At 44.7% G+C, this 26,312-nt stretch overlaps 1 protein-coding gene across 3 annotated transcripts in view; it reads left to right on the top strand.

The window, feature by feature from the left end:
• lrriq1 (leucine-rich repeats and IQ motif containing 1) overlaps positions 1-26,312 on the top strand; it is a 175,983-nt gene that overhangs the window by 98,096 nt on the left and 51,575 nt on the right. For 2 of the 3 annotated variants that reach the window (XM_067999454.1, XM_067999456.1), the window contains 5 exons: positions 2,954-3,445; positions 5,573-5,801; positions 19,140-19,256; positions 20,599-20,685; positions 23,143-23,285. In XM_067999454.1, the coding sequence (XP_067855555.1) occupies positions 2,954-3,445; positions 5,573-5,801; positions 19,140-19,256; positions 20,599-20,685; positions 23,143-23,285 (1,068 nt within the window). The remainder of the gene's footprint in view (positions 1-2,953; positions 3,446-5,572; positions 5,802-19,139; positions 19,257-20,598; positions 20,686-23,142; positions 23,286-26,312) is intronic. The other variant, XM_067999455.1, reaches the window with a different exon arrangement.

Below are 26,312 nucleotides of genomic sequence, written 5' to 3'. Positions count from 1 at the left end.
AGAGGGCGTAGGCCCAAAACATCTCAGCAGTCAATGCATGAACATGAGTAACCTGCCACTACAGAGGATGCACCACGTCGAAGTAGTCATAAGAGAAAGGCGAAGGTTTTGTGAGCGCAAAGGGTATGCACAAGGGTGTTTGACAGACTGTCATGTTTTTTATTTATATTTAGTTTTTGTTAAAGTGACATTAAATGTTATGGTTGTCACTACTACTGCCACGTCTTGCCCATTCTTGACTGACTTTGTGATAGGGCCCTTTCATGAGATTCACCATGAACGGCTACACTTGTTGCCACCCATTGGGTCACTTTATAGTGGGTGTATGTGTAGTTGCAGGATTGTTTTGTGCAGGGAGGGGTGGGCAGCCTGGTGTGGGTGCTGCTCTTTCCAGGTGGTGTGAGGACTGGACTGTTCACACTTTCTGATGTTAGGAGAACTGTTCACATATCAGTGACTCCCTGGCCTCACGAGCAGCCAAGTGAGCCGCTGCTCTACCCATGGTTTCCTCCTCCTCCTCCTCCCTCCCCTCCATGTAGGTGGCAGATGTGGATGGGGTCTCCTCAAGTGGCACCCCTCTCTGTTGTTGCCCTCTGTGCTCTTGTGCGGGTGTCCGTGGCGCAGCACTGTGTTGTGGAGCTCCAAGTGGCGGAGCTTGACACCATGCCTGGCGAGGCTGTTGATGTTGCTCGTCCTCGGATGTAGTGGTGAATGCAGCCATAGCGCCCCCCCATCCTGACGGTGTGAGTTTGGGGGGTTCTGCAAAGTAGTTAAATATCTGTGAACAGAAGAATTTTATGTGGAAAGTAAGAATTTTCAGTGAAAACACAAAGATCTCGCGGCCAAAACTTTGTCTGAAAGAACTGAGTGCCCTAATGCAATATGTGACCTTTCTCCCCATCTGTCAAAGAAGCATTTGAATGTCCCACTGGCTGCTGGCTGAAACACGTCTGTTGCAACATGGAGTGTTTCCCACAGCACAGGAAACACGCTGAGGATGCCTCAAAATCACACTCTTGCCTCAATGTGGAGAAAATTAAGTAGTTCAACTACTTAAACTATCTAAACAAATGTGTCAAATATCATCCCGCTGGCTTTAATTGCCGATGGGCCTTCCGCATGCGGGAGGCGTGCGCGCACCCAGATGTGTCAGTGGGAACCCGGAAGTCTGTGGGTTGGAGCCGGGTTCTGAACCCAAATGGGATTTCCCCGATTTTCAGTTCCCTTCCGACCCCCAAAGCACCCGCAATTTCCCAGGAAATTGAGCCCCAAGTCTTTCTCACTTATTACCTCTATCCTTCCTAACCTACATTGGACCCCTGTCTCCCATCAATACTCATGCTTAAATCCATTCGTGGCCCTCCCCTCCTTATCTATGCCATCTCCTCCAGCACTACAAACACTACTCCCCACACCCCCCCGGCGCGCTCTCTTCCTCTGACTCTGGTCTCTTGTACACCTCTCTCCCTTCACCCCTCCATTAGTAACTGTTCTGTTATCTACTTAGGTTCCACTCTCTGGAATTCCCTCCCTAAAGCCCTCTGCCTTTCCACCTCCCTCTCCTCTTTTAAAACCCCCCCTTAAAACCTTTTAGACCAAGCTTTTGGTCAACCCTCCTAATAACTCCTTCTTTATCTTGATGCCTTTGTGAAGTGCCTTAGTCTGTTTTTCTACGTTAAAAGTGCAATATAAATGCAAATTATTGTTACACAAAGTCTGGTGGAGTCAGTGCTTGAGGGCATCTCATTTGCATGAAGCCCACACCACTGTGACACCTCTCTGAAGGGGTGTGCCCAGGACTATGACACTGCCCTAAGACATTCAGCCCCCTGTGTAATAAAAAAAATTCTCACCTTTCCCCTCATTTGTGCCCACTTCTGCACATTTGGAGGCCAGCATGCCTCTCCTTTCTCAGCATACTGTCCACCAACTAATATGCTGATCCTGTTAGAGCAAGGGAAGCGGGAACTCCTGGCATAAGGAGTCCTTGCTCCTGACTCCACACCTTTAGCATCATTGGCCTTGTAAAGGGCGGGTGGAGGTTTTGCCCCTTACAAGACCAACTTGGAACTCCCAGAGTCAGTGGAGACCCCAACATAACTGGGTCCCAGCCTTTTTCTTGTGGGTTCTGCTAGAGTGAAGGTAGGAGTCCAGTGAAACCCTCAAGTAAATTCAGGGTCAAAATGTACTATCTTACGTGCAACATACATGTGTGCATGTGTTGCCTTCATTGTTGTGGATATGGGGGATGGTGACTAAAATTTGCAGACAAAAACAAGAAAACTGGATAAAATAAATTGCAAAAAAAGTTTAGGTTTGAATGTATTAGCATGGTACATCAGCATGTTTTCTAGGTTTCAAAAACAAACATTGAAAATGTCTTCTGCACAAAGGGGCAAAACTTAATGGCATTTTTGATGGAAGCTAAAAATAGTCACTTACACATGCTGAAACCATTCTTCTTTTGCACGCTAAAGGAAATGGTAGCTTCAGAAACACAAAATGGTGGAAACTACTGAGTAAATTTTACAATTTAGCACTACCGGCACAGAGCATCACACAACGAGAGCCCATATTGGAAATATGGGAGTATAGGCCAGTCCATTCAATTTGCGGCCCTCCCAATTTTTCAAACCTTCATTTTAAATAACCTCTGTGGCTGAATTCCTGATATGCGCTCCCATCATGAGAAGCTCCATGCCTGGAGCACTAAATGATAAAATGTGGCCCTTTGGCACAACCCTGGTATGAAATTGGTTGTTTTCATGCCATGCTTACCATTCACCTGACGAAGGAGAAAGCCTCCGAAAGCTTGTGATTTTCAAATAAAATTGTTGGATTATAACCTGGTGTTGTAAGATTCTTTACATGCTTATCATTAGCATCGTTCTGTAATAAAATGCAGCACTTAATGTATTATTTTCTTTGCATATTTTGTCCTTTTAAATAACAGATTGGACTCTTTGGAGGTTACAGAAATACGCTGTCAGCACTGTGAGGAACTGATGCAGCTGGCTGAAGAATGTAGATATGCCCATGAGTATGGAGAGTTATGCATTACTGAAGAGAAAAAACATCCTAACAGTCTTCACGAGGAAGAACTCAGTGTTGGAAAGCAACATAACAAGCTGACCATCAATCATACAAAACAAAATAGCCAGTACACTGACAGCAGAGTTATTTCTGACCAGGTTCAGACGGCTGTTACCTACTTTTCTGAAAACAGAAAGCAAAGTGATTATTCACACATAGCTTGTCAGGATTCCGAGTACTATGACCCCAGACTCCTTGCAAACGAGGAAGGAACTGCGATTTCTCTGCAGGATTTCAAAATAAGGAAGGGCCCAGTACATTCTGAATACAACAGAATAGCATCAGAGCCACGGAAAGAAGAGAGTTTGATGGGGAAGCACCAACAACATATTTCAGAGGGCAACTTAGAAAAGTAATAACACAAATAGATATATTAATATCGTTATAATTTCTGTATTTGTATTTCAATAGACATTTCAGAAATTTTGGAAGTTAAATAAGCCAAACAAGCACCTGAAACTACTCAATCTATAGTAGAGACCAGAATTTGCAGAAATTATAATTCATTATATACTATAAAATGTCTGCTGCTGTAATTATGGCCCCATGTGCCTTGCATTATATATAAGTTGGATAGTGTGACTGGTGTGTACTGAAGGTGGCTGATTAATATAAGCAGCAGGGGTTCTACTATGATTTTCACTTTCTTGGCAACGGGGAAAGGATGGATTGTAATATTCGTTTAACACGGTGTCAGCCAGAGATACAGTTAGAAACAAAGGGGCACTTTTGACTTTGTTTTGCTCTCTCAAACTTTAACCTTTAATATTTGCTGTGGTCAATGTAATGCTTGATGTATATTACATGTTTCTTACTCCCTTACTGCTTCTGTCTTGGTATCTTTGATTCTTTCTATATTAACCTTGTGAAAATCATCTAAGCCAGCCAAAACTGCAATTTATAAAGTTATAATAATGAACAGGAAGAACTAGCTGTCCAAGAACTGTTGTGTGCAAAAGGAAATGTACAATATGTTTGAGGTCAGCAGATTTGTAGGCAGAGCTCCTTATTTTCTAAATTTTAGTGAGCACATACAATTTTTGTTTGGTTTCTTCAAACATAGGCTGCACATGGTCAGTTTTGTTTTGCATTATATTTTTAGAAGATCAGTTTGTTCAAATACCAGCAATTTGCATCAATTTGCGTCATCACAAATTGGACATCAATAAGGCATCCACTTCAACTAGTTACCTAAATTTGCTTTTGCCCTTTCAGCCCATGTAATTAAATTGTGTCTTTTTCTCTTCAGCTCAATGACTTTATAGCAAAGATAATTTATTTAGTCTACAGTTATCTTTGCAAACTTTCAATATAATTTGTACAGAACCCCGAATGGCCAGGTGAAATACTGGGTTGTTTCAAAAAGCAGTGGGATTTGTATGTATCGGTCGGCAGAATTCTGAAGGATTTCAGTGATGTATAACAGAAAAAATACTTGTCTCGTTGTTACGAGAGGCACTTGAATGTTTACAAACTATAATGTGTTTTTTACAATCTTTTTGAGACAGTCTTATTTGCCCTTATTAATATACAATATTGAAGGAGCACATCACTTGTTATGCACAATTGTTCTTCAAAATGAAAAAGAGGCTGCACTAAAAAAAATTTCTAGGCAAATCTAACTTCAAACCATCTTACTGGTTCAAAAGAGTTAATACTTTCATTGGTGCATACCTTTAAGCACAATAGCTGATACAAACTGCAATACCTGGATTTATGTTAGTGTTATGACCTTTAATGTGAGATATTAAACAATATTTTTACTCATATAATCATTCTCTGAATGAAGTTAACACTAACTAGATGTAAAGCAACAGGAATTTCAGCACAAGTACGACTACAAAAACAAAAATTTGCATTTATATAGCACCTTTAACGTAGGAAAACGTCCCAAGGACTTCACAGAAGTGTAATCAGACAAAAGTGGACACCAAGCCAAAGAAGGAGATATTAGGAGGTGTGACTAAAAGCTTGGTTAAAGAGGTAGGTATTAAGGAGGGTCTTAAAGGAGAAGAGAGAGATGAAGAGGTTTAAGGAGGGAATTTCAAAGCTTAGGGCCGAGACTGCTGAAGGCATACTGCCAATGGTGGCACGAAAGAAGTGAGGCCAGCTTATTGGCTGAGGCAGGGGCAGAGACAGGCGAATAGATCCTTGGGATCTCCAAAGGTAACAGCATAAGGGCGGGAAAGGTAGCCATTTCTAAGACAAGTATAAAATAACAGGAAGAAAAACTGGTATAAAACAATTAACAGGAACAAAAACTAACTTTTAAGAATACTTTTCAATAAGCAGAATTTTTTGTAATAAATCATTATTGGCCAGTGAAAGTTTAAGACAAAATTGGGCCACACCCCCTCAAAAAATTATAATCACATGGTCAATTAATGGTTCAACAGGTACAAATGTTTTGTGTTTTAAATAATTATTTGCTGTTTCTTCTGATTATCAACAATGTGTTTCCATATCCTTGTGTTGACAGCTATGCAGCTACTGTCCTGCAGTCCTACTGGCGGGGGTATATTATTCGTAGACATATTCATATGTACATGATACTTCATAATGCTGCTTCAGTGATTCAGACTGCATGGAGAGATTACTACGACAGAATGAAAGTTGCCTTACGGAACAGTGCTTGGGGTCCAGCTAAGAAATGGAAGATATTTGATGGAAGTGAAGAGCGCAGACATAGAGCCGCCACCATCATCCAGGTTAGAGAAAAATAATGGGCAACACATAATTCGACATATTTGCTAAAGTAAAATGTGCTTAAGGTTTAACAGAACTGTTGTACTGCAACAGTAAAAAAAAAAAGTTCATATTTGTTTAGTATTCGTGTGGTAAGTGTACCATGCTTGGGAGAAACATGTGACTTTGGACCTATGGTTCCCAAAGCTCTCCACCACTGGGGTTTTCCTTGCAGCTGGGTCTGTTGTAGATTCATTGAAAGAGATTGATTTCTGTTATTAGTCAACAACTGCATTATCATTATATCATGTAGAAGGCAAATTAGATGGACCTTGGTCTTTTTTCGTCTAGCAGTTCCTATGTTCCTAACATCAATTGCATTCCTTTTTCATTATTCTTTTATTTCCTCAAAGAAATCTAATAAATTTGTATGGCACAACTTGCCTTTTACAAATCCATGCTGATTGTCCACGCGTTAGTCAGCGAGTATCATTTTTATCCCATATTAAGGGGTTTGGATGCTTACCAGCTATAATTTTAGGCTGACTGGTCTATTGTTACCTAACTCAGCCCTTTCTCTTTTAATGAACAGAGGTGTTACAGTGGCAACCCTCCAGTCCTCTGGCATAACTTACATATTTAAGACTGTTTAAAAGATTGTAGTCAGAACCTCTGCTATTCCCTCAGCATTATCGAATGCATGCCACTCGGGCCCAGTGCCTATTCCACTTTGAGTTCCACCAACTTTTTTATTACTTCTTTCTCATCTATACTTATCCATTTTAATTGCTCCATCTCTTCTCTTGTACCCTTTCATTCCCATGAGCACACTCTTCTGTGAAAGCAAAGGCAAAATATTCATTTAGTATCTCTACCATTCCTTTATCCTCCATAAGAAGATTTCTGGTTTTAAGCAATAATTAGGCCTTCCCTTTCTTCAATTATCATAGAATCATAGAATGGTTACAGCACGGAAGGAGGCCATTTGGCCCATTGAGTCTGTGCCAGCTCTATGCAAGAGTAATCCAGCTAATCCCACTCCCCCGCCCTATCCCCCGACCCTGCAAATTTTTTCCTTTCAAGTACTTATCCAGTTCCCTTTTGAAAGCCACAATTGAAACTGCCTCAACCACCCCCTCTGGCAATGCATTCCAGATCCTAACCACTCACTGTGTTAAAAAAAAGTTTTTCCTCATGTCACCTTTGGTTCTTTTGCCAATCACCTTAATCTATGTCCTCTGGTTCTTGACCCTTCCACCAATGGGAACAGTTTCTCTCTATCTACTTTGTCTGGACCCTTCATGATTTTGAATACCTCTATCAAATCTCCTCGCAACCTTCTCTGTTCCAAGGAGAACAACCCCAGTTTCTCCAGTCTATCCACTAAAGTCCCTCATCCCTGGAATCATTCTAGTAAATCTCTTCTGCACCCTCTCGAAGGCCTTTACATCTTTCCTAAAGTGCAATGCCCAGAACTGGACACAATACTCCAGTTGTGACCAAACCAATGTGTTATAAAGGTTCATCATGATTTCCATACTTTTATACTCTATGGGCCCGATATTACCATGGCGGCGGGGGGGCGATTGGGCGCGTGGGTAACGCAGCCGGTGAAATCAGTCTGCCCCGAACACAATCGCAGGCTGATTGGATCCACTTACCTCTTGTTCCGGGTTCCCCGCTGCTAAACTGCGCAGCAGGTGGACTGCGCATGCGTAGTAAGGTCTGTCAGCTGGAGGAGCTCTATTTAAAGGGGCAGTCCTGCACTGACTGATGCTGCAAGAAATAGGAAAAATTACAGCATGGAGCAGCCCAGGGGGAAGGCTTCTCCCTGGTTTAATGATGCCTCATTCCAGGTATCATTGGATGGGGTGAGGAGGAGGGGGAGGACAGAGATCTTCCCCCCGGCAGGCGAGAGGAAGCGGCCTGCCTCTGCCACCAAGAAGGCCTGGCTCGAGGTGGCAGAGGCGGTCACCTGCACCACCAACATATTGCCCACCTGCACCACCAACATATCGCCCACCTGCATACAGTGCAGGAGGCGCTGCAATGAACCTAAGTAGGTCAGCCAAAGTGAGTACACTTACTCATTCCCCTACACTCCCTCTGCCACATCACCGCCCCCACCCCACATCTCCTTCTGCACTGCCAACACTACTCTGTCACATCACCCCTCACACCCATTCAAACCTCATCCTCATCTTACCTGCACTTACTCACCTCGCCAGTACTCATCCCGCCACTACCACTCAACCCAATCCTCATACAATCTCATGGCTCTATCTCATACTCACCCTCTCATGCATCTCTTTCACGGTCAGCCTCACTCAACCTGCCACTACCTGCGCTGCAGCCACAGGGCATGCATCACATATGTGCAGTAGGCACATGTACGGCAAACATGTCGTGAGCATGAAGGGGATGCACAAGGGTGTTTGAGGGTTTGTCATGATTTTTACTAATATTTAATTTCTGACCAACTCACATTACATATTACATTGGCACCACTACTGCCACGTCTTTGCGAATCTTGTCTGGTTTGTGCAATAATGCCCTTTCCTGAGGATCACAATGAAGACCCACAACTGATGCCACCCATTGTGTCACTGCAGAGTGGGTCTAGGTGTATTTGCAGGGCTCTTTTGTGCAGACGACTGAGAGACATCGGCGATGTCCCCGGTGGCACCCTGGAAGGATGCGGAGGAGAAGTTGTTGAGGGCAGTGGTGACTTTGACAGCGACAGGTAAGAAGATGGTGCTCGGGCCAGCAGGGAGCAGCTCAGCATGAAGGAGGCTGCAGATGTCCACGACTACATGTCGAGTGACTCTGAGCCCCCGTGTGCACTGCTGCTCAGAGAGGTCCAGGAAGCTGAGCCTCGGTCTGTGGACCCTGTGGCGAGGGTAGTGCCCTCTGTGACGCATCTCTCTCTGCGGTTGCCCTCCCTCCTGCTGTGCAGGTGGATGTGTCACAACATTGTGTTGTGGAGCTCCACGTGTCAGAGGTGGACGGCGTGGCCGGCGAGGCTGATGATGCTGTTCGCCTTCCGAGGAGGTCATGACTGCAGCTACGGCGGCCCCCATCCGGAAGATGTACATCTGAGGGGGTCCACAAGGTAGGTACATGTGTCTGGACACGGGGGTAAGTGTGCAAGTTGGTGAATTTTGTTGTTAGGAGGAGGGTGGTGGAGGCCAAACTTTGTCCAAAGTGACAGAGTGGCCTCCTGCAATGAGTGAGGGTCTCCCCCCCCCCCCCCCCACCCCTCACAACCTGTCAAATGGACCTTTGGAGCTGCCACAGACTGATTGCTGCAACAGGTCCATTTGAACTGGGACTGTTTTCCCCCAGTACGGAAACAGTCCCAGTTGTTTGTAAAATCCCAACCCTCCTAAAATATCTCATTAATCAGGTCTGTAAACGACCTGAAATACCAAAATAAATACTTTAAGTGGCACCCTGCCGGCTTTAATTGCCGGCGGGAGCCCCACATTCGGGGGCTGCGCGCGCATGTCAGCGTGTCTGTAGGAAACCCGGAAGTGGGCGGGTTGGAGCCGGGCTCCCGAGCCCCCGAGAATCCCCGATTTTCAGAGCCCCCCCGCCAGGAATGCACCCGATCGCGGGTGCTAAAAATCAACCCCTATGCCTCTATTTATAAAGTCCAGGATCCCGTATGCTTTTTTAACTGTTTTCTCAACCTGCCCTGCCACCTTCAACGATTTGTGCACATAAACCCCCAGATCTCTCTGTTGCTGTACCCCTTTTAGAGTTGTGCCCTTTAGTTCATGTAGCCTCTCCTCGTTCTTCCCACCGAAATGTATCACTTCGCATTTTTCTACATTACATTATTCCTTTACATTTTATGTGTTTATAAAATCCTTTACCATTTTCTTTTATTTAACCCCCATTTTTCTTCGTACCCTCTCTTAGTCTGTCATAATATTTTTTGCTTCACCTCTATATTTTCTGTACTCCACTTTATTTTCTTTTGTGTTATTAACCCTAGATTTGTCTTAGCTGCACAATGGGGTGGTCCTTGTCTTTGGTAGCACTCTGGGGCAGAAATCGCTCATGGAATAACGGAGAAGCTCAACAGTGCTCTCTGTTAGTGGCAAAATGGAGGAGCAAGTTCCGGTGTTCACACATGCGCAGTGAAACGCGGAAATCCAGAACTTGCTCCTCGTGGTTCGCCAGCGATATGACAGCTCCGAATTAAAGGGACATCACACGCTGCAATCAGAGAAATCATTGAAGAAGTGCAAACTTGCTTATATGCTCAGCTGGAAAGTAACTACACCACAAAACAGGTACGCTTAAAAATATAGGTTTTACAGGGCACTAAGTCTTAATGACTGGCAAACAACTAAAAATTAACTTTTAAAAATGTAGAGTCTCATTACTCCTTATTTTAATAGTTTTCGGCCATTTACTTTTCCCCTCTGTCTCAATTATTTCTTTGGCTTTTTATAAAATAAAATTACATTTTTATCTCCAACTACGTACAGAATACTGACTTTCAATGAATGAAGCCTGCTTGCCTCTTTGAGTAATGCAGGCTGAATTTGTGGGCGTGTCTTCTCCTCCTGACAGATTTTGTGGGCATGTCTTCTCTCTCAGACTTTTCCAGCCGTGGCAACTCATGCTGCTCAGAGGCTGGGTTGATAGCGCACAATATTTTTAAAGTTCAAATACAAGCACTTCGATGCCACAGAGCCCGCAGTAAATAATTTTGATAATTTTAATTCGCAGGAGCGCCGGTGACCGTTGCCTCGCTGCTCCGAGCGATTTCTGGTCCTCTGTGTCTTAGCATAATTAGAGTGGGAACACTGGGATGTGGCCCCTGGAGTTTGGCAGCATTAGGTTAGGTGTACTTGGGTCTGGCACTGCAGTGAAGGGGGGGACCGAGAGTTTGGTAGGACTATGGAGGTGGAACCTGATATTTGGCAGAACTGGGGGTGGCATGTGGGGTTTGACTCACTGGTAGATTTCTGATGATTATCATCAATAGGGAAGGGGAAGGATATCCTAGACTTTGCTGCGCTGATTTGAAAACTTTTAAGAGATCCCTACAAACATTTAATTCACTGTTCTGTAATTGATTCCTATATATTTGTCTGTCTTTCTCGCTCCATCTCTCTGTATCACAGCTTTCACTAATTCAAATGTTTACATTTTCTGACAACAAAAAACAAGTGATGCTATCAAAGCATTTCTGTTTGCCAGATAAGCTTTCAAAATTCAACTCATTTGTTCTTTATTTTGCAAAAAGTAAAAAGAATCCAAATTAGAATGAGGAAAGATACTGGCTTAGAAAATCATTGACGTTATGCCTGTTTTGGGTGTAAAACGGGTGCCTAAACATCCAATATGACGGGCAGTGTGGGCACAGACATTCCATGGTGGAAGTACGCCACCCGCCATATTGGTAAAGGCTGAAGTATAGGCATCCAGGGCCCGCACCAAAAATAAACGTTATGCCCTTTGCATATGAAAAGGACTTTAACCTCCTGTCTCAGGACCTACCCGAGGGCTGCTGCTGACGATGCGGTAGCCTGAAATTTAAATCTGCTTTCCAGGTGAGCTGCCTGGGGACTCTCTCTCTGCTTGATATGCTTTCTGAAGTACAAAATAAATAGCTTTGCTTTAAAAGTTTAATTTAAAACCTACTCAAATTCGTCATCCAGGTTGTATTCAAATAATTTTCAAAAACACAGACAGAAATACTGATATATACTGAGACACAATTTGACTTTTCTACTGAAATAAATAATAGAACGTTTATAATTCGAACATAAACAAAACCTACAGCAAGTGTTTAATAAATACAATTGAACTCTGCTTCTTTCTGTTTCTCTGGGCTTGATTTTGGCGTCGTGTTTCCGGCGGGGTGGCCCCGAAAATCCCGATATCCGGTCACGTGACCGGATCGCGACGAAATCCCGGCCACTTCCGGGTACCGCGCTGACGTGCGGGGCTGCGCGCGCAAGCCCCGCTGGTGGGAATCCTGCAGGCAATTAAAGCCAGCGGGGTTCCACTTGAGTGTACTTACCTTGCTTGTTGTGGTCATTGAATGAGCTGAAGCAGCTGTCAAAAGAGGAAGTGTGGGATTTTAGGTTCAAGGCAGTGAGTTTCACACACTGGGGGAAACAGTCCCTCCTCAACCAGGCGTGTTGCAGCCTGTGGCAGGTGCCAAGGTGCACTCCACGGGGGAGAGCCCTCACCCACGCAGGAGGACACCGCGTCACATAGGGCAACCCCTGCCCTCCACCACCCCCCGCCAAGCCAGAGGACAGACCGACACGAAACCGCAGCCCCAGTCCGAGGAACCACCCACCTACCCTGCACAACCCCTCAGACCAACACCTGCCAGACGGGTGGTGCGTTGACATCGTCGGAGGATGAACAGCATGACCAGCCCCAGCAGCCTCGCAGTCCACGCCGTCCGCCTCGGAGACGTGGGGCCCCCCAACACGGTGCGGTGGCACACCCACCTGCACAGCAGGAGGGAGGACAACCGCAGAGAGAGATGCGTCGCAGGAGGCACTACCCTCCGCACAGGGTGTACAGAGCGAGGCTCAGCTTCATGGACCTCTCCGAGGAGCAGTGCATACGTCGGCTCAGAGTCAATCGCCAGGTAGTCGCCGACATCTGCAGCCTCCTTAACGACGAGCTGCTCCCTGATGGACCAAGCAGCATCTTCTTACCTGTCGCCGTCAAAGTCACCACTGCCCTCAACTTCTTCGCATCCGGTTCCTTCCAGGGTGCCACCGGGGTCTGTCAGTCCTCTGCACACAAGTGCATAAGGCAGGTCACCGATGGGTTGTTCCGCAGGGCCTCGCACTACATCAACTTCGCCATGGACGAGCGCAGCCAGATGGAGAGGGCGGTTGGATTCCATGCCATGGCCGGCTTCCCACGGGTGCAGGGTGTAATCGACTGCACCCACATCGCAATACGGGCACCTCCGCATGAGCCAGGGCTGTTCATCAACAGGAAGGGGTATCACTCCATGAACGCCCAGCTCATCTGTGACCACCGCCAGAGATTCCTACACGTGTGCGCCAGATACCCCGGCAGCTGCCACGATGCCTTCGTCCTCAGGGAGTCCGCCGTCCCGCCCATCCTGCAGGCACCCAACGCCGGCAACAGCTGGCTCCTCGGCGACAAGGGGTATCCCCTACACACGTGGCTCATGACACCTCTGAGGAACCCCATCACCGAGCCGGAGCGTCGGTACAATGACAGCCACACTGCTACCAGGTCTACAATTGAGCAGACCATAGGGCTGCTCAAGATGCGCTTCAGGTGCCTTGATCATTCTGGGGGAGCGCTGCAATACACACCATTCAGAGTGGGACGAATCATAGTTGTCTGCTGTGCCCTGCACAACATGGCCCAACAGAGAGGGGTGCCGCTGGAGGAGGCACCATCCACATCCGCCACCCACATTGAGGACGGCGAGGGCGAGGAGGAGGAGGAGGAGGAGGAGGAGGGGGAGGACGTGCCAGAGGATAGTGGACGACCCATGCGCCGAACCACGACTCACCGGGATGGTCGCCGGGCCAGGGAGGCACTCATACGTCAACGGTTCTCCTAGAGTCAGACACTGCAAGGCGCTTGCATCTCCTCACCTGCACATGCGAGCGGCCATACCAGCCCCCTCCACTGAAGACTGTTGCCAGTACTCCTGCACCCACAGCAGTGTGCCCAATGGGCGGCAGCAGGTGTTCGCCGTCATGATGGCCTCCACGGAACGCACCTATTGCACAGGCCGCGGAAGAATGGACGAGAGGTGGCAGGAGTGGTGAGAATAGAGTATTTAATATCTCCAATGTGACATGATATAAAAAAAAAAGTACAAATTAATAGACACCCTGGTGTATTCCCTTTGTGATTATAACGCCTTTGCATTTCTTTTCCGGGTACCCCTACGTGGTGCTACCCCTGTGGCTCCAGCAGAGGTAGTGGCAGGTTGCTCGTGTTCTCGCCTTGACCGGGTAGATGCTTTTGGCGGACGGCCCCTGGGTTTCGGTGCCCGTGAGGGCACCTCCACAGACTGCTCCTCCTGCACCGGGGCAGGGGCAGACTCGGCCACCTGGAGAGGAGGCACCATTGCGGGTACTGGTTGAGAGGTGGGCGACGGGTGGGACGTGGGGGCGCCTTGAGAAGCGTCCCCGCTTCCATGTCCCCGGTCACCATCATCCCTCTCGTGGCCTCGGCCCACATCACCCCTTCCACCCTGCTGGACGGCAGTTTGGATGGCATGTGTGAGGCCTTGCAAGGCCACCCCTAGTGTATCCGTCAGCCTGTTGATGGCGGCGGAATGTTGCTCACCCTGAATCCGTACAGACGTTGTCAGGGCCTGCAAGGACTCGATCTGGAGCTGTGCGTGACGCTCGAGGGAGGCCAGCCTGTCCTCCACCGCAGACAGTCCCGCACCTACCCGCGACACTGTGTCGCCGGTACCCTCCTGTGCCTGCGCCACCAATGCCCGCATGCAGGAGTTGTACTCCTCCATCGCCTGCGCTATTGTGGACAATGCATGCGGCACCTCTCCCAGTACCTCAGCAATTAGCTGGTGCCCCTCGACGACTCTCCTTTTCACTGGTGGCCCCCTGGGTTCAGCATCTGGGTCCGGCTGAGCAGAGCCTGGAGATGAGTGCTCCCTCCGTCGCGGACCCTCCGTGGCTGCCCCTGCCACCAGGGTCTGCTCATGCTCACTCGTGCGCAGTGTCTCACCAAGTGCTACCCCAACTAATTGGCGAGGGGGACCCACCGAGGTGCGTGTCTCTGCGCTGGTGGATGGTTGGCTCTGATGTGACGATGCACCCTCAGAGACCGCCATGTCCTCTGAGGAATCGCCCTCCTCGATCGCTTCACACACAGACGGCCCTGCAAGAGAACAGAGGGCACTATGAGGCATGTGGACCAACTTGACAGTGCGCCTGATGGCAGGTGATGATACGGTCACTCGCGATCATGGGTGTTGAGTGTCAGCTTTCCCTTACCGGCCGTTTCGGCAGCGACACACTCGCCATCAGCCACCGACAGGCAATGTCGCGTGCGGGCGAGGTCGAGCGCCTCCACCTCGGCGTCGGTGAGCTCCACCACTTGCGGCGGGCCACCTCCGGTGCGTGCCCTTTCGCGATTGTTCTTGCTCCTCTTCTCCTGTGAAGGCAAAACACAGATGTGTTAGTGGGTGCGTATTGCATCGTGAGACGCATCGAGCATCGGTGTGGGTGGGTTGAGCGTGGCGCAGATGGATGGGAGGATGCGTGTGCCACGTGCCCATCCCATTGCATGGGGATTGGGGTGTGTGGTAGTGTTCGGGTGGGGTCAGGGACGGCGGGTACTTGCGTGCACGGCGAGGATGGTGAATGAGTGGCTGTGAGGATTGCTGATGGAGCGCAGTGGTGGCTGTGCAGGAGGGGTTGTGATCTGTTTGGCGTGATGGTGGGGACGGGCTGTGGGAGGGTGCGTTGGTGTACTCACCTTGCCAGACCTAGTCAGGTCATTGAAGCACTTGTGGCACTGCTCCCAAGTCCTTGGGGTGTTACCCCTGCTGCTCACCTCCGCCGCCACCTCTGCCCATGCCTTCCTGGTGGTGGCGGCAGGGAACTTGCGTCCATCCTCCGGGAAGAGCATGTCCCTCCTCCTCCTCACGCCCTCCAGCATCAGCTGCAGCGCTAGGTCGGAAAAACGGGGCGCAGCCTTTCCCCTTGGCTGAGCCATCGTCAGCAACCTAATGATTGCAGCAGGAGGGGCTTTGGGAGACTGCCCCTTTAAGTGGAGCTCCTACATCGCGTCGACGGTACTGCGCATGCGCAGCCGGCCGGCACGCAGCTGGGGAGCGGAGAACCCGGAAGCAGGGCTTAATCGGTTCAATTATCCCGCGATCGCGTGGGGGACGCACGCGATTAGCCGTCCGCGTTTTCCACGCTCCCGGAGGACCACCCGCTGGGAACCCGCAGGCCTGCTAAATTCGAGCCCTCTGTCTTTCTTTCTCTCTCTCTCTATCACACACTCAGTCTCATATGTGTGCACGGTCACACACACAGCCTCTCTGTTTTAAAAATCCTCAATATAAACTTTATTTGAATAAAGCCTTTAAAAATTTGTCCTCCAGAATTGCCTCAAATAATTTAGAAAAACAAGCAAGTAGAAACTGCTGGAATATGAAAAAGACTTTGAAGCAGATGAGCTGAGGAAATGCTACTGATGCAGCCTGGAAAATTATGCATATTGCATATGCTCAGACTGGTACTGGACTCATGAGTTCAAATCCCACCATGGCAAGTAGGGAAATTGAATTGAATTTGTTGGCTGGCACCAGATAAAATAACCACGAAATCTGCCGGATTGTCGTAAACACTAATGTCCTTCAGGGAAAGGAACCTGTCACCCCTACCTGGGTTGGCCTAAATATGACCCCAGTCCCACACTTCATGGTTGACTCTTAATACACGCAGGGCAACTAGGGATGGGTAATAAATGTGACCTTTTCAGTGTTGCCCACATGGTGGGATATGAAGTCTCAACCTCTGAATCAATATTATTGGTGCTACAGGATTAGATTTTTCTGTAATGCTCTTCCATCCTTTAATAGTTTGCTAACATTTTCTGTTTAGGCTAACACATGATGAATGAGTCCATGGGTGATTACCAAGGACTATAAATGCCTGTAGGATCATACCCCAGCGTGAATTACCACCTTTAGAAGAGAAATGAGAGGAATGGGGAGGAAATGTTAGCAGTGGGGAATCCTCATGGCACTTGATTCTCAGCAGCCATAATACAGGAGATGAATTTAACTGGAAAAGTTCACTAACACAAAAACTCTAAGAGTACCAAGCATATTGTGTAGCTACCTGGAGCATGATGCAGTATATGATATGATCTCTGGCTTCTGCTAACACATTCATAGTCATCTGTTATTCCAGTGTATTGTAGACTTAACAGAACAATGAAATTTTGAAACATTTTGATAGGACCAATACGAAAACAGTTCAACAACAGACGGGCAATAGTGGACAATTGAGGGGGATCTATTACACCAGATCCCTTCCAATTTTTGCGCTCATGTTATTTTCAGCCTGACGAAGCAGTGGACACTAAAAATGCCCACCTAAATATGACAGAGGTATTTAAACGACGTGTAATGACAGAATGACATCATACATCACTTTTTCTGCCATTGTCATCTTAGCAACGCTGGATTTAGGAATGCCTGTTATATAACAAGTGTCTAGTGTTGCTAGGAAAGGCACAATGTCAGGAAGAATTCCAGTACCCCAAGGAGAAACGTCAGTAAAATGAGAGGCAATTGATTCGCAGTTCTACGTCCGTAAAATTTGCCATTTCATCGGAGCCAGGGAACCTTTTAAAATCTGAGGCTGTCTACCCCTTAATGTCACTGCAATCGTCCAACTCCTGCAGCAGCCATTTTCAGTCAGCCCCACCCTCTAGTGGCAAGCTCCCAAAGAAATGTTCATGAGGCTAACCCCAGAAACTTTGAGGTCAGTAGCAGGTCATTCAGTCAGGCAAATGGAAAGCCTGTCCTGCCACACTTCTGGCAATTGCTCCGGAGTGTACAACCTCAGTTACTCATTTATTTGTGAAAGTGTTACAGTAGAACTGAAACAGCTGTGTTTTTTTTTAACAATTCTGAGCATCAAGAATTAGATTACAGCGAACACTTAAAATGTCACGTTACTAGTTAATGAAGTGAAATTTTCCATTGCAGCACTTAAGCAGTGTTGAAGATATGCAGTATCTAATTGAAAGACCAAAAGATAAAATAAAGCAGTAGATTGTTTTCCTTTGTGTGTCCTTACATCCCGTTTATATTACATTTTATTTTTGTGCAGTTCTGGTGATTGCAACATTTTTCCAATTCCAGGACACACCTGGGCCTGGATTTTTACTCCGAGCCGAGGAGAGGAGGTGGGGGGGGGGGAGGATTTTGGGTCGGGAAACCTGGAAATATGGATTTCCCGGACGCCCTGGCGATTTTGACGCCAGGACATCTTTAAAGTTTTTTCAGCAGGTTTCCCTGCGCGACAGCCAGACAGATTTATAGGCTGGCTGCCTGTCGGACGGGAAAGCAGCTGGGGAACAGATGCCAGCAGGTAAGTCTGACATCTGGGGGGGTGGGGGGGGCTGCTGGGGACATCAGCGGAGGGGGGAGGTTGGGACCCGATATTGGGGGTCGGAGACATTGGGTGGGGGAGTGATCAGCCAATGGTGTGTGTCGGATCATGGCAGATAAGCTTGTTGGAGGAAACACTCCTGCTCCTTTTGGTCTAAAAGCAGTGCAATCAAGACACCTACTTGTTGATCTGGCCATTCTCGCCTCCTCTTACGTGGCGAGAATCAGAAGGCCCGGGAACCCCGGCTGTCAGGAGTTAAAAATAAAAAAGCTATTAAAATGGAGGCCCACAGCCTATTTAAAAGATTTTACTGACCGACCTGCCTCCTGAGAGTGGGATGATCGCCTGCCCTTTGACCCACCTCCGTTAAAAGCAGAAGTGGGTGAGTTGAAGGCGAGTTGGGGTCGGATTTTACATTTTTACAATTCTTACCTCCCCATCGCCCCCAAACCACCCGTCCTTGGGTGTTAAAATTACCCCCTAGCTAGTGTCAGGAACACGTACTCACTCTGTCAAGTATAACATGGGGTAATTGGAAGTCAGAACTCTGTCTACAGTGCTCCAACAATGTACCCAGCCTAAGAACAACCCAAATCTTCCATTATATAAGTGTGACATTTCTGTTTTCTACACCAACCAGCCTCATAGATCTCCTAAGTGTGATTGACCAGCTAGAGCTAAATTCCAAGCATTTTTCTGCTGTGGACACATGTTCACTGGGAGGTTTTGGGCCTAATGTCATTTCATTTGGAATTCTGTGACACTTATTACACCTGGAACATGGAATCAGAAAGGATTGCCCAAGAACATAACCATTCCTACATTTTTGTTCTTCATATTTCAGGTACATGAGATCCATGAATCCAGATGCTGAATAGATTTACCTTAAATAGTTTGAAGCTATTTTGTGTTTTATTTATGTTTTTGTTAACTGTAATAAGTCTTAAAGGAACTGTACAGTAATTAATAAATGTATTCAGGCCTGTGGTAGTGGGACTACCACAGCTTACAGAAAGGATGGGGGAGTCCTTACAGCATTTTAGAAATACTGTTATTTGCTCAGTTATGCCTAAAAATGAATGTAGAAATATGCTGCAAAATGGATCATTCAACATTCAACTCTCAATGTGAACACTGACATGCTTTTGTTTTCTGATTATTTAGCTTTTAGCGCTTTGATTTTTATTAAAAAATTAAATACGTGGTGGATTTATTTAGGCATGTTGGCGAGGCTGTCTCCTGCGGAAGAAGTTGTCTCATGCTTTAGCAGCTGTTCAAACTGAGGAAGAGGATGACTTTGAAGAAGTTAATTTGAGTGAATTTACATTTGATGAGGTAAATAAACATCAAAGCATGTGTTCCCCAGAGCCAGCAGTTAGTTTTTAAATAATTAATATACAGTGATGGCATCCTTCACTTTTTAGCCATTCATATTTTAAATTGCTTATATACTGTGCAATATTAACATGTCAACGAATTAAGTGTTCATGCAATATTGCACAACTTAATTAGCTGTGTTTGTAAAAGAAATTGTGCCCATTTTCTGGGTCAAAAGTTACATAAGTACAAAACTGTCAGAAATTTAGCTGTAACTGTCCTCAACCAGTCAAATTAGATGTCCCTGACAGCCATATCTCCTGAAATAGTGAATATATAGTTGGTGTGGAAATATGTTCACTTGTGGCTGCTTGGTGACTGTTTCACTGTTTATAAACTGACAGGTTGTGAGGAGCCTCTCTTGTTCGTGCAAAAGTGATCAAAAGCAGCTAATAAGCAGAGACAGAAATCTATTTCTTGTGAAACAATTTTCATTCTTTAACAAAATTTCAGGAGCAGTCTTTTGAAGTGATTAGATCTTATCAGCACACAGTTTCAGACCACATAGTGCCCATGAAAATAGGGAATTCTCATTTTGGAAGAAGTGGTACAAGAAGTGATGTCATGCCCATTGTTGGGTCGCACCAATAATTGAGCAAAAATTCCTGAAATGGGAATATTGTGCTTCTTTTGTTTTTCTCGGCGTGTAAGTAACATTAGCATCCTTTAGTATATGGGCAAATTGGGGGCCATGAGGGTTTTTTTAATAAAATCAGCTATTTCCCCATTTCAGTTTCTCCTGTCTTATAAACAGACACATTGACTAGTGAAATTACTGTGGCAATATTGACTTGATTACTGGCAAGGCATGGTTAAAAAAAAAATCACATGAAACAACATTACTGGCCAACTTAGATTTTATGGATTGTTTGTGGATACAAAAATTACCACCATAATTTTTTGTCAAGTGTAGCTAATCAGCTTTGCTAAGGAAAACAAACTATAAATTTCACTTGAAAATTAAATTCTATTGGGAGAAGGACATTGAATTTCCTTAAACAAGAACCTGAAGACAGCATTGTTGTTTTTGGCATAATATCTGCAAAGCCCAAAGCATTTTGAAGGAAGCATAGTCCTCCTAGTGCCAAAGGCACTTTATAATAGAGACATTCAATTTAACGATAAAGCATCTCTGTCAGGTTAACACTGGCATCCTGAAAATGATTTTGGCACACTATGAAGTCTATGTGAACAAGCCTACTTTATTACTAGTGTCTCTGATATGTTAAGTGCAATCATTTGATTTGTTCTTTCAGTCTCTTTACTGAATCTAATCTGAAAAATCTACTTCTTCACTTAGGCCACCTTGGACAAAGACTGGATAACACTGGATCCTCAAACTTCCCCCCAAACTCTCCCGATCGTAAATCATTACCTGCAACCAAAGGTAATGTGCTGTGTTATAGAAACCTGTTAGTTCCATTTCTGTTTTAACTCTTCACTAGAACATGACATTGGGGTGATGAATCAAGAAATACACGGCCATGCAAAATGATTACTTCAGAATGCCCTGACACCCACCATCAGCAACAGATGTAATTTGTCATGTTGCTTTTCTTCGATTTGCTTAAATAAATTGGTTCTTTATTTTGTTTTCCAGTCCTTTACACTGCAATGGCAAATAAGTGATCTACTGCAGCTGTAAATTTGGCACAAGATTAGAAAACAATGAATAAAAATGTGGTTTGATTAAAAAAAAATGACAGAAGCAAAGTTTCAGACAGACCTAGATAACAATTTGAATAGTTGCTATAAACCAAAACTTTACATCCACTCAAACATCTTAATCAGCAGCAATTTGATTTATCTTTCTGCTTATCCTTTGCATTTTCCATTCTTATATCTGTCATATTGGGGAGGGAAAGGGTAGATTGAATTTATCCATATGAAAGAAAGCATTAGTAGTTATTACACTTTCAACATGTGTTTACACATTTGATATTTTAAACCAGACATGGTTTAACATTGGGAGGAAAAAAATGCTAATCGTAAGAAACACATCCAATTGTTGGTGAAACAGTGCTTGTAAACAGATTGCAAACTGAGAGAATAAATCCTAGAAACAAATCATTTCCAGTCCTCTTAATGGCTTCTTGTCAGATTACGCTTCACCCGGGAATGGGCTTGGAATTCCACCCAAAATGTATGAGTGCTGTAGTGAGGGTGGAGTGTACCATACAAAATATTAACCTGGAACATGCTCAAAAAATAGTATTGACAGAAGATACTGGAAAGTCAGTAAAGATTTACCAGCTCACATTTTCTTCATTACTAAGAGATTTTCTCAAGCATCGGGACTGCTGAATTTTTTGCTTTTTTAGTATTTTTGCTTTGTGTTTTGGATTTTATTGCAATCCTTCCCTAACTGACAGGTATCTGGAGATACACCAGACCTTATGATTGATGGTGATCCTGTAAGTCAGTTAAGGTTCTCTTGCATGCAGTAATTAACGCTAAGATTTTTATTAGTGCACTTTTGTGTTTAAATTGTCATTCACTGCGTTCTACTTTCCCAGCTTCTCTATGACCTCATTTCTCCATTGTACTATTCTCACACTTGGCAATTGGTACATTTAAAAAAAATGTTCAGAAAAGAAAGTTAGTTGAGAATCGAGAATCGTGTGCGAGTGATCAAAATCCTCTTAACTAAACAGAAAAATGGCAACTTTCCATTCTACAGAGAGGCACTCCTTAAAAAAAAAAGTTGATTGTTTCTTCTTTAAAATAGACCATTTTCAATCTCCAAGACAAATTGCAAGTTCTTGAAGAGAATGTGTGATAATAAGAAGCTGCTTATCCTGAACTTTGTGTATCTGCTTTTTTGCTTCATGGTATAGTCTTATAGAAATATACAAAATCGTTAAGGGTATGCAAAAGGTAAATCTGGAATATTACTTTAAATTAAATTGAGAGAGTAGGCTAAGGGATTACTGGTTCAAACTAGGAAAAGTTAAATTTTGGACTGATATCAGGAAATTCTTCTTCAAGTATAGAGTGATCTGGGTAGAGCAGTGGAGGTGAAAACCCTGGAATCATTTAAAGAAAACAATTGGATGCTGCATTGGGAGAATTTTTATATCATTTTGGTTAGTTAAATTAAGTTGGACTGAATGATTTTCCTTATCCATAATTATTATGTGATCTTACATCAAATCTACAGCACAGAATCAGGGCATTCGGTCTAACTGGTCGATGCCAGCGTTTACGCTCCGCACGAGCCTCCACCCTCCCTACTTCATCTAATCCTATCAGCATACCCTTCTATTCCTTTCTCCCTCGTGCTTATCTCGCTTCCCCTTAAATCCATCTATGCTATTTGCCTCAACTACTTGTGTTAGCACATTCCACATTCTTACCACTCTCCAGATAAAGAAGGTTCTCCTGAATTCCCTATTGGATTTATTAGTGACTATCTTATATTTATGACCTCTAGTTTTGGACTCCCCCACAAGTGGAAACATTTTCTCTACTTCTACCCTATCAAACCCTTTCGCTATCTTAAAGACCTCTATCAGGTCACCCCTCAGCCTTCTCTTTTTTCTAGAGAAAAGAGCCTCAGCCTGTTCAGCCTTTCCTGATAAGTATATCCTCTCAGATCTTGTTAGGAATAGCCTGCTCTCAAAAATTTCTCAATGGTGAGCCAAGTGTGCAAAACTGAATTATACAACAACAAGACAAGTTTAGAAACGGCACTTGTCATCGTGCTCTCCTATCCTCTACTTACAAACCTCCTAAATTCTTTTTTCCAAAAAGAATGCCCATGCAATAATTTGTTAAAGCATGCTTTAAAATGCAGTGTATTGTTATTTCCTCAATATCAAGCTGAATTATAAATGTTTTCCAGACTCCCGCTCATTGTACTACTGATTCATTTGGTTTACCAAGGCACCTGGCGCAAGCATGGCAAGGTGATGATATCAATACTGTTGAAAAATGTGGAAATCCATCCTCTTCACCAGCAACTACCAGTGTTTCGCACTCTTCCAGGTAGAAACTGAGCAAATGTCTAACTAAGGAGGTTTGTTGTGTTGATGGTATTTTCCTATCAAGCGTAGTTATTTCAAACTTACAAATAAGAATAAAGTGTTTGTTCACCTTGAACATCGTTAGAGAATCATCAGATATTAACTTATGATCATGTTCATGCATGTTAGCATGGATTAAGGATTGGTTAACGGACAGAAGACAGAGTAGGAATAAACGGGTCATTTTCGGGTGGGCAGTTTGTAACCATTGGGATGCCGCAAGGATCAGTGCTTGGGCCTCAGCTGTTTACAATATATATCAATGACTTAATTGAGGGGACCCAGTGTAATGTAACCAAGTTTGCTGTCAATATGAAGCTAGGCGGGAAAGTAAACTGTGAGGAGGACATAAAGAGGCTGCAAAGGGATAGTGACAGGTTAAGTGAGTGGGTGAGAAGGTGACAGATGGAGTATAATGTGGGGAAATGTGAAATTATCCACTTCGGTAGGAAGAATAGAAAAGCAGAAGATTTTTTAAAAAGGTGAGAGACTAAGAAATGTTGGTATTCAGAAGGATTTGGATGTCCTTGTGCACGAATCACAGAAAGTTAACATGCAGGTACAGCAAGCAACTAAGATGGCAAATGGTATGTTAGCCTTTATTGCAAGGGGGGGTTGGAGTATAAGAGTAAGGAGGTCTTTCTGCAATTATATAGGGCTATGGTGAGACCACACCTGGAGTTCTGTGTACAGTTTTGGTCTCCTTACCTAAGGAAGGATATACTTGCCTTAGAGGGGGTGCAACGAAGGTTCACTAGATTGATTCCTGGGATGAGAGGGGTGTCCTATGAGGAGAGATTGAGTAGAAGGGGTTTATATTCTCTGGAGTTTAGAAGAATGAGAGCTGATCTCATTGAAATGTATAAAATTCTTAGAGGGCTTAATAGGGGAGATGCTGTGAGGCTGTTTCCCCTGGCTGGACAGTCTAGAACTGGGGGTCATAGACTCAAGATAAAGAGTTGGCCATTTAGGACCGAGATGAGGAAAGATTTCTTCACTCAGAGGGTTGCGAATCTTTGGAATTCTCTACCCCAGAGGGCTGTGGATGCTCAGTCGTTGAGTATATTCAAGACTGAGATCAATCGATTTTTGGACACTAAGGGAATCAAGGGATATGGGGATAGGGCGGGAAAGTGGAGTTGAGGCTGAAGATAAGCCGTGATCTTATTGAATGGCAGAGCAGGTTCGAGGGGCTGTATGGCCTACTCCCATTCCTATTTCTTATGTTCTAATGTTATATCCATCTACCTTATAGGAAACCATTTAGCTGAACAGCTAGTATTTTTTGACATAGAATAACAACAGACACAACATTGAATGAAATGATCAAGCTGCTCATGACAGCAGATCATACTTCTCTTTATTTTCGGAGTGATTTTCTCAATAGTCTTTATTTAATTCTAATTTTCCCTGGCAAGTTTCAAAATACACAGTTTTTACTCCGTAAGATGGCTGAGATTTGAGTTATCTATTTTACTCTTGCATGCTTTTTATCAGTTTATTTTTCTTACATCCAGGAGCTTAATGGTGACTCTACTACTTCAGATTTTCCAAATGTGATATTAAACATTATGTTTTGCTGTATAATAGTATTTGCTCATTTGTTTAGTTGTATTGCAGAAATGCCTTTATATTTTTATAAAACATAGCTGCAGTGATCTAGTTAAATAGCATACTGATTTTTCATCCTTACAGGCTGATTGCATGTACGGTACATTGTCCTATCTTCCTGGTACTGTATGGTGGACCTGAAATCTTGTATTCACAAAAAAAAGTTCATGAACATGAGATATATCATTTGATTGCAATATTAAGATGGATAAAATGCCAACAATACCACAATTAGAATTACATGATACAGCTATGGGGGAGAAAGACACGGTCTTGTTTTAGACAAGAACGAAAAAGGTACCTTCACCACACCATTTGTATTTTTAACATCGCGAGTGGAGAATTTGGTGCATGAAAGGACAGGGGTTTTTCCATACAGAAGGTTATTAGAACGTGGAATGCTTTGCCACAAGTGGTATTGAGGCAGAGACTATAACGTAATGAATTATGTAAGTATTTGAAAAGACAGAATATAAAAACATACAGGGAAGAAGCAGAGAAATGGTAACAGAGTAGATGGGGCCGATTTTCACTTATTTCATCTGGCGTTAACAGGACAGTAACGGCCTCGAAATGGGGTTGGTAGCCTTACTGCCCTATTAACACCAACGAGAGGCGGGCACCAATTTGAAAGGGGCCAACTGCTGGGCACCTGAAGCGCCTGCCTGTTTCAGGCAGAAGGCACATTTCAATATGGAAATTGAGGTCTTAGGAACTTGCATTACCATTTTTGATTTGAAACGTTGGGAGTGTGCACTGTTTTCGCTCCGATCATTTCCACGGGCGATAGAGGAGAAGAGGCCCAATCAAGTTAAATTTGATACTTTTGTATGGAGCCCGGAGGAGCATGAATGCCCGTTTGGTGCCCTGCAGCTCGCGGCCCGTTTAAATGAGGCCAGTTCCTCAAAATCGCGACCGCCTCTTCACTGCGGTAGATTGGGAACCAGCTTATGCGCTCCACTGGTTGATTACCCAAAAGCCAATATCGACCCAATAGTTCGAACTGTAGAGTTAACAGTAGCACAGACACAACTGGCTTAATGGCCTCCTTCTGTACAGTCATTACTATGAATCTGTAAGTAGATTGAAGCCAATGTGTTGAGCATTCCAGTCAAGAGTGTCACAGGCCTCACTGGCAATAAGCAGGCACGTCTCAGTATCAGTCAGCTTCATTCACGTCCAGCAAGAAACATAAAAGGGCGACTTTAAGATCTATCTTGAGACTGGTCAATTTAACCTTTGACTTTGATGATGAATTGGCTGCAATTTCAAGGTAACACCTATGATTCAAGACAGTATCACTCCTCAGCATTCAAACATTAATAAATCATTTGACCTTTGCTCCTCTGAGCTGCTCCCCTTTTCCCCCAAACTCCCT

Source organism: Heptranchias perlo, chromosome 18, assembly GCF_035084215.1.
Source record: "Heptranchias perlo isolate sHepPer1 chromosome 18, sHepPer1.hap1, whole genome shotgun sequence".
NCBI classification, from domain to species: Eukaryota; Metazoa; Chordata; class Chondrichthyes; order Hexanchiformes; family Hexanchidae; genus Heptranchias; species Heptranchias perlo.
Note: the sequence above shows the minus strand (reverse complement) of the source record. Positions and strands in the feature narration are given on the sequence as shown.